Raw genomic sequence first — 7,780 nt, 5'->3', positions numbered from 1 at the left:
ACAGTATACAACTCTGCTTCTTCATCAGCGGTTTACCAAGTTTATCCTTATTTTAATTCAATTTTAAAGCAGGGCTTTTTCTGCTCCAGCCTTTCTGATTCTTGACTGCTATTCCAGGACAGATTAAATGGGCACTAAAATTACAATCATTCCAAGATTAAATGAAAACCTTACTCCAGGCATTTGGAAGAAAAGCTGTACATATTAGTTCAGTTCATTCTTTAGTTTGGTTTCTTGTCTTTATTCAGTCCGTTGCTGTATTAAACACCGCGTTTAATATCTTTTTGGTCAAGAGTAGAAAATACATTGTAAACAAAATGAATAAATGAAAAAGCACAGTATGCAAAAACAAATAGTCCTTGTTTAATAACTATAGCCGAGTCTGGCAACTTGGTCATTAAATGAAGCAGTTGCTAAGTGGAAGTGATTATACTCTAGCTTTTCATGGCTTTACAGATCTGGAAAAGTTGTAAATGTAGAGATTGGTCAGAAAGTTACTTCTTCATTGCCATCAAAATAGTGAAGTCACAAAATGAGTCAGTCACTAAAACAAGTACTGTTTGTAAAATGAAACTCCTCAGACAGCAATCTAGTTAACAAATATTTAATAAACATACAATAAATAAATGCTGCAGAGAAAACTGGTAAATGAATATAAATAAATGCAATAAATACTTTTTTTCTCCTGGATGTGGAGAATAAAACAGAGAAAAGTGTAAATGCAATGAAAAAGAAAAAGAAATCACGTTCAGAGTCTCTTTATCGACGGAAAACCGATCAGAACAACACAAATCCGAGGGTGCAAAGCGAAGGGGCGGGTCCCGGACCCAGAGGGGTGGGGCTAAGGCTGAAATTGACAGGAGGTGGGCGGAGCCCGAGCCAGGGATTTGTCATGTGAGTTTCCCATGCTTCTTGTACATACCAACCTCTGGAAGAAAGTAGGTTAGCAGTTCTCCAAGAGCGCTTGGCCGGGAAAGAAGGAGCGAAGGAAGGAGAAAGGAAGGAAGGTGTGGAGACGTCAGAAGGAAGACGCTTCTTCAACCCACTTCTCATTAATCGTTTGGGCGAGCTGCAAAACACAAGCCGAAGAGAAGAAGCCAGCAGATCAAGCAATCGCGGGAAAGCAACCACCCGCCCGATCCCACGCTGGAAACTTTATACCCTCCGCTCCCCGCCGTATCTATTTATTTCCCCTCCTCTCCTTCTGGCAAGGAGTTTTGTTTCTGACAGCCTGTTTTTTTTTCCATGCTATTATTTCCAGAAGAGAGATAAAGAGAAGGGAACCTCGGCGTAGAAGATGCGAGGTAAGAATCTCTTACGGATCCCTCTCTTGTTGGCGGCCAGGTGGGAGAAGGGGATCCATTGCGCCGACTTGCAGGGCGGCCGATCCGAAGTGTCTTCCCTTGGGAATGGAAGCAAAGTGGGAGCGTTTCTTCGGAAGCAGATCCCACTCTGCTTTGGGGCTTTCCTAAAAAAGGAGGAGATGTGGGGGGGATCCGCCGGATTTAAAGGAGCTTAGTTGTAAGCACTCGGTTTGCGATCGCGCTCTCTCTCCCCCTTTAATAAATAATCGTATATTTTCTTCCGACATCCAGCTACTTCACTCGTGGGTATTCTCTTCCAAATGAAGCTGCCGTACTTTACAAACGAGATTTGAAAAGACAGAAATGCAACCGAGAAACAGTTTAGCCAGCAACTAGGAAAACAAACGCATCTTTGGCGGTTGAATAATAGCAAGCAGGACATTGTGATTTAGAATAGGAGGGAATGTTCTCTTCCAGATGTGCATTTTGAGCTCTCTTTAGCAACTTGTATTAAAAAAAAACCCCACTGCATCTTTGTTGTGATTATTATTATTATTTATTGTGGTTATTATGAGTTGTGACATAAGGAAAAATGTGTTTGGGTGCAAAACTCATTAAAGGATGGAGAATATTTTTTTTTGTTTTTTATAATAACATAATCTGCAGAAACTCGCATCTAGCAGTTTTATGTTGCAGAAATAGATATTAAGGAGATCAATTATTTCCATATGCAAACTAGCATGTGTTTGTATGTGTAAATCCATCACTCCACCCTCATCTCTAATCCCTTTTTATTTTATGGATTTCTTTTCCTTAAAAAAAAACCTTTATATTACCTGGTAGGGTTTTTTAAACATGATCTTGTGATATTTCCTGCCAAGAAATATTTTAGGCTTTATCCTGAGACAAACCCTAAAAATAATGAAGGAATAGATTCTTTTGCTAAGAAATAGATCCATTTGATCACGGTGAGATTTACCTTTGAATAAAGTTAGGGTTACCCTGAAGTCTTTTCCGGTTACTTATCTCTATCCTGGGAAGTCATTTAAGGTATAATTTGATGAGTTCTAAAGGACTTTTGCTAGCCCTCAGCGTGAGTAAACTGGAAAGCAGAATGTAATCTGATCCGTATTATTTTCATTTGAATGCGTAAGCATGAAAGACAACATATCCAGATATAAAACAGGTATAGATTTCAGTAAGAGGATGTTTTTTCCAAATCTAGTTCTTAGGTGTTGTAGATAAGGGACTCTGTACTTGTTCAGAGGTATTGCTGTTACATTCTATGAGCTTTGACTAACATTTTCACATAGGCAAAGGAATGATTTTATTTGACTTTATTTTTTCCCCTATCATATGTTATTAATAAGTCCTCGTAGAAAATACTAAAGTTTGTCCACTCCAATAGCTTTATGTTATAAAGCTTTATGCAATGGTGCATGAGGACATTTTTTTCAATGATTTATAATTTTTAATTTGGGGACTTGAAGAATTTTATTTTGTCTGCGTGTGCACGACATATAGCAAGCCACATATAATTTTAGCACTTGCAATGTGATTTTTTCCTCTCCTTTTTCTACAATTTAATGTATACGCAAAGATTATAGAAGAGCAATAGACAATGAGAGCATGTCTGAAATTAAGCCTTGGAAAGCAAGGATGGGATGAAGAAAAAAATAGCAGAAGACTTTTAAAAACAAAACAAAACAAAAAAATCTTTCAATAAATCTTTCAATAAAGCTTCTATTCTGTTTGGTAGAATAGGCCATCCAGTATATTGTGAAAAGTTCAATTTTGTGTGCATGCAGATTTCCATGTACATATTTTGACTTGTCCTCCCTCTGATTAGAATAAGTGCAGCTTTGAATATGTCCTGCTAACAGAAAAGGAAAGGAGTAGAGAAAGACTTCTAGGCCATCGTTTTTTGAAACCTTACAGTGGTGATTGTTCAATATAATCAGGAAGGAGGAACCATTTTGCATAAACAACACTAGAAAGTAAGCAAAACATGACACCCACTTTTCAGAACTGTCACTCTCCAGCCTCTCTGTTCTCCCTGTCGTTTCAACTGCGGCGGCATAGAGGTATATCATTAATAAACTAAATAAACAAATAAGGAACACCTTGAACCTGCCTTGGGCTAATGGTACTTCGATACAAAGCTGTTCTGAGACAACCACAGCCCGTTTTGGCTGGTCCTCCTGTCCCACCCTTGCTTAGCTGATGAATCATTCCATGAGCCAAATCGTCCATTCTTTCATCGCACACCAACATTTTTGTTGTTTTTCCTCCTTTTCAGTTCATGCCGTCTGCTGACCCATTTTGAGCAGAGTCATGATGTATGGGATGGAAAATGCATACCTGAGTATAACATTTCTCAACCTTGGCAGGTTTCCGATGGGTGGACTCCAACTTTCATAATTCCCCAGCCAGCCAGCCAGCCAGCCAGCTGGCTGGGGAATTCTGGGAATTAGAGTTCACCCTTCAGTAACTTACCAAAATTGAGAAACTCCGCTAAAGGAGATCTTTGGAGTGGCTTAGCTTAAAAGAAACTCTTGCTGAACTCCCATATCTTTGCTAAGAAAAACTGCATAAGATCGAACTGGGTGACTGAGGCCAAAGGAGGTCTTGAATCCATTTCTCTGCCTAGGAGAGAATGAGCAAAATTGGACCAACATTTCTTTGTAATCTCAAATCTGACATATTACAATACCAAAAATGGGGGAAATAATTTCTAATTTTGCTTTTGGCATAGAGCACCGTTGAGTGGCATTATTGTGTTGCTCTCGGAAAATAAAGGGACTAGTTTTATTTATTAAATTTGTAGGAATCACAATTCTGCATGACTAGCCAGCTTGCTGGACTCAGTTCCTTATTCTGAGTTTTTGTTTTCTGGTTGTATGTAAAACAACGGACTAGGAAGAAGGAAATTATATAAACCGATGGCTTGCCTGATCAAATGCCAAAATAAATTATGTCATATTCCTTCCCCACCTCCAAGCATAATTTCCAATTTATATCTTTTTCCTATCCTTCTTCCAGATCTAAACCTTGTATCTTCTGCAGCCTTTTGCATGTCTTTTGCAGTGCAGATGATGCAGAATGGGGCCAGTTTTTCAAATTTCCAATTCCCAGTTTGGGAGCAGATTAGCATTTGAGGATATGGCTCCTCTGCCCATCCCTGAACATCACTGCAGAGGCAGATGCACTGCTTTTCCAGTGTGTGTGCTTTGTTGGTGTTTGTCAGAAATCCTACAAGTTCCGCCATTTTTCCTCTCCAGCGGCCATTTTAATCTGCAGCCTGGGTATGCTTTCTGCTCTCAAGCATCACTACAGTGAAGCGAAAAGGCATTGGGTGGGGAAGGATTGCTGTGTGAGGGACTTAAGGATGTAGGGATCGGGATGGACAATGGAATTCTGGGGAAAATGTGTTCTTTTTAAACTTAGATGTTTAGATTAGGTGCAAACCAGCATGTGAGCAACTTGTACAATGCAAGAAAACATTGCGTATCCGATGTTCAGGAGATGAGTTTGAAAAGAAAACATTTCTCTCCACGAAAATCACTTGTTTCAGTGTAATAATTGCATATGGTAATGCTATAATCAGTAAAACCCAAGAATATATCTTAGTGCCATGTTGTAGCTAGTTAAGGAGCAAAAATCCACATCTCTATAGCTCTGGGTGTGCCTTTTCCATCCTTCCAATCATAGCTAGCAAAATATTTTTATGGTGCTTTTTCATTATGAACAGAAAGGGACATGTGTTGGAGGGCAAAGGTTCCCTCTTAATATTCCTCTTTAACATGCAATTTTTAAACCATTTATTTATTTTATTTTTTTATCCTTGCATTAGACAGTTGCGTTTGAACTAGATTATTTTGCCCTTGGGGAACAGAGTGGCCACAAAGCTAAGTGAGACCGTGGGTGCCCCTCAAGAAGTCTGGCTGAAATTTCCACAGAAAAATGTATGCAGGGTTGGTTCCTTCGAGCAAGGCTTTTACGTTTTCTCTCTCCATGTTGGCGAATTGGTACAGAATAAGATTTTTGCTAAGTTGAAGGAGAACGCTGGTGGTCAGTCTTCTAAGAAAACTAGAATAACAGCTTTAAAAGCTTTAAAACATGTCGGTCTGTTCTGAGATTCAGAAGAAAGGAAGTGGAGCATATCTGCGTAGAAATGTGGACAATTACGCTCCTTTAGCTCATCCCAAGAGATGTTGGAGCATCGTTGCATTGGCCTTGATGTGAAAATGCGAATTATGTGCAAACTGTTGGCTCTTAAGTTGTTAAAACACAGAATAGCGATGTGAACAGGGAGGTTTGTTTCTGTTTAGTCACTTACCGTGACTTTCACACCTGAATTTGATCCTGGGAATTGGGAAGAAGGAAGACTAAATGTGGAGAGTATCTCCTACCAGAGACATCCATGGGAAGTGGGGGGGAAAATTAAGATATGGCCATAGACTGTATAGGCAGTCCTCGATTTATGACCACAATTGAGCCCAAAATTTCTGTTGTTAGGCGAGACATTTGTTAAATGAATTTGGCCTCAAGTTACGACTTTTCTTGCCACAGTTGTTAAGTGAATCACTGCAGTTGTTAAGTTAATACCGTGGTTGTTAAATGAATGTGGCTACCTCACTGACTTTGCTTGTCGGAAGGTTGCAAAAGGTGATCACATGACTCCGTCATAAATATGAGTCAGTTACCAAACAACTGAATTTTGTTCACATGAGGATATTGCAATGGTGTGAAAACTGGTGATAAGTCATTTTTTTCAGTGCCGTTCTAACTTCAAATGGTCACTGTTTTAAGTCGAGGACTACCTGTAATTGTTTTTTTTAATGTGTGTCCCAGCCACCATCTTGATCTTTTTGCCCACCTCTGGATCCTTCTGTTTACTATATAAAACACTGTTATCCAGTTTGGTGATAGACGTGAATATTCAAATTTAAATTCAGTCTTTCAAGTTTATAATAAATGCTAAGTAGAAAAACGGAACACTGGTTAACCAGTAAATGTCGAACAGCTGAGATTTTTTATCCTTTCTCCTGCAGTAGGGTCCAGATACATTCAAATAATAGGAAATAGAGGTACAACGTAAAGATACGTTGATAGGGTGAACAGAGGGATTTAAGATGGAAAAGGAGGAGAAGGATAATCCTAATGCTGAAGGATAATCCTAAAGTATGGAGACAGCCTTCCAGTTTCCATACAAGAGGGTTAAGATTTTGCTGCTAGATGGAGGAGTGGTGATCGCTGCAAATGTCAGGAGCCCAATTTCTCACTTACTTTCTGCAAGGAAGCAAAAAGCTAAGGCTGGAGGAAGCTTTTAACTTTCCTTTGATACGTGGCAGCCCCCTGAACACCTGGCCCCTCCTACACATGTGTGTCATCATTTTCAGTCGTCCCCCTCCCAATAATAGGAAGCCAGAAGAAAGAATTGCCCTCACCATAATTTAGAGCAATGTTTCTCATCATAGCAACTGCTTAAACACATTGACTTCAACTCCCAGAATTCCCCAGCCAGCCAGCTGGCTGGGGAATTCTGGGAGCTGAAAGCCATCCATTTTAATTGTTGCTGAGATTCAGGAAAACTGCTCTAGGGGAGCAGGCCAATTCAAGTAAACATAGGTTTTGTTTTTTGTTTTTAAACAAAAGGAAATATTCATTGACAGCATCTAAGGGAACAGTATCTCTGAGATCACATAAAAGGTTTTGTGTGACTCTTTTGTGTCACAATTCTTGTATAGAACATTTCAAGTGATGTATTACCACATTTTTCAAAGATATTTATTTACTTATTTTCCCCTTATATTTTGTTGGTTTATATCCTGCCTTGTTTATGTATTTATAGCCCCTACTGATTAACCATTTATCCCTTGACATCATACCTAATTTAACTTATTTGAAATTTGATATTTCAGTAAAAGTGGGTAGAGGTAATCTTTGACTTAATGACTGGCTGTTTGCAATTGTTCAACACACACCCCTCCCCAAAGATGCAGTACTTATGACCTGATTTCAAAGTTATGACAACCACACCTCTGCCACACTCGTATGATCACATATTGATGCTTGGCAACCAGCTCACCTTTATGGTCTTTAGCGGTGTCCCATTGCCACGTGACTGCAATTTCTATCATTTTCTTTTGGTTTCTAGCATTTAATTCCAGCTTTTTGGGGGCGGGGGAATGCTCATTAGATATAATGGTTTGCTTAACAACCATTGCAAATAAAAGTCATAAAGTCGGGTCGGGTCATATGGTGATCCACTTAATAACTGCAATGACTTACAGCCATAATTCTTGGTCAATTATGATTGTAAATTGAGAACTATCTGTATAATAAAGGTTCTTGATACATGTACAGGGAAGATGCACATCAGCACATGAGTTTTGCCCCAAATTCTTAATGTGACACAAAAAAGACCTATGGAATTCCCATTGCTGAAATGTGGGTATGTTGGCTTGCTTTGC

General features: G+C 39.2%; 1 protein-coding gene across 1 annotated transcript in view; it reads left to right on the top strand.

Moving 5' to 3' along the window:
- Nucleotides 1–916: 916 nt before the first annotated feature.
- LOC113434967 (nuclear receptor ROR-beta-like) overlaps nucleotides 917–7,780 on the top strand; it is a 54,193-nt gene continuing 47,329 nt past the window's right edge. Inside the window, exon 1 of the mRNA XM_087922751.1 lies at nucleotides 917–1,304. Within this exon, the coding sequence (XP_087778877.1) occupies nucleotides 1,298–1,304 (7 nt within the window). The 5' untranslated portion in view covers nucleotides 917–1,297. The remainder of the gene's footprint in view (nucleotides 1,305–7,780) is intronic.

This window comes from Pseudonaja textilis, chromosome 1 (genome assembly GCF_049901715.1).
Source record: "Pseudonaja textilis isolate UNSWEBS1 chromosome 1, rPseTex1.2, whole genome shotgun sequence".
Taxonomy (NCBI): Eukaryota; Metazoa; Chordata; class Lepidosauria; order Squamata; family Elapidae; genus Pseudonaja; species Pseudonaja textilis.
The sequence above is the reverse complement of the archived record's forward strand: the minus strand, read 5'-3'. Positions and strand labels throughout refer to the sequence as shown.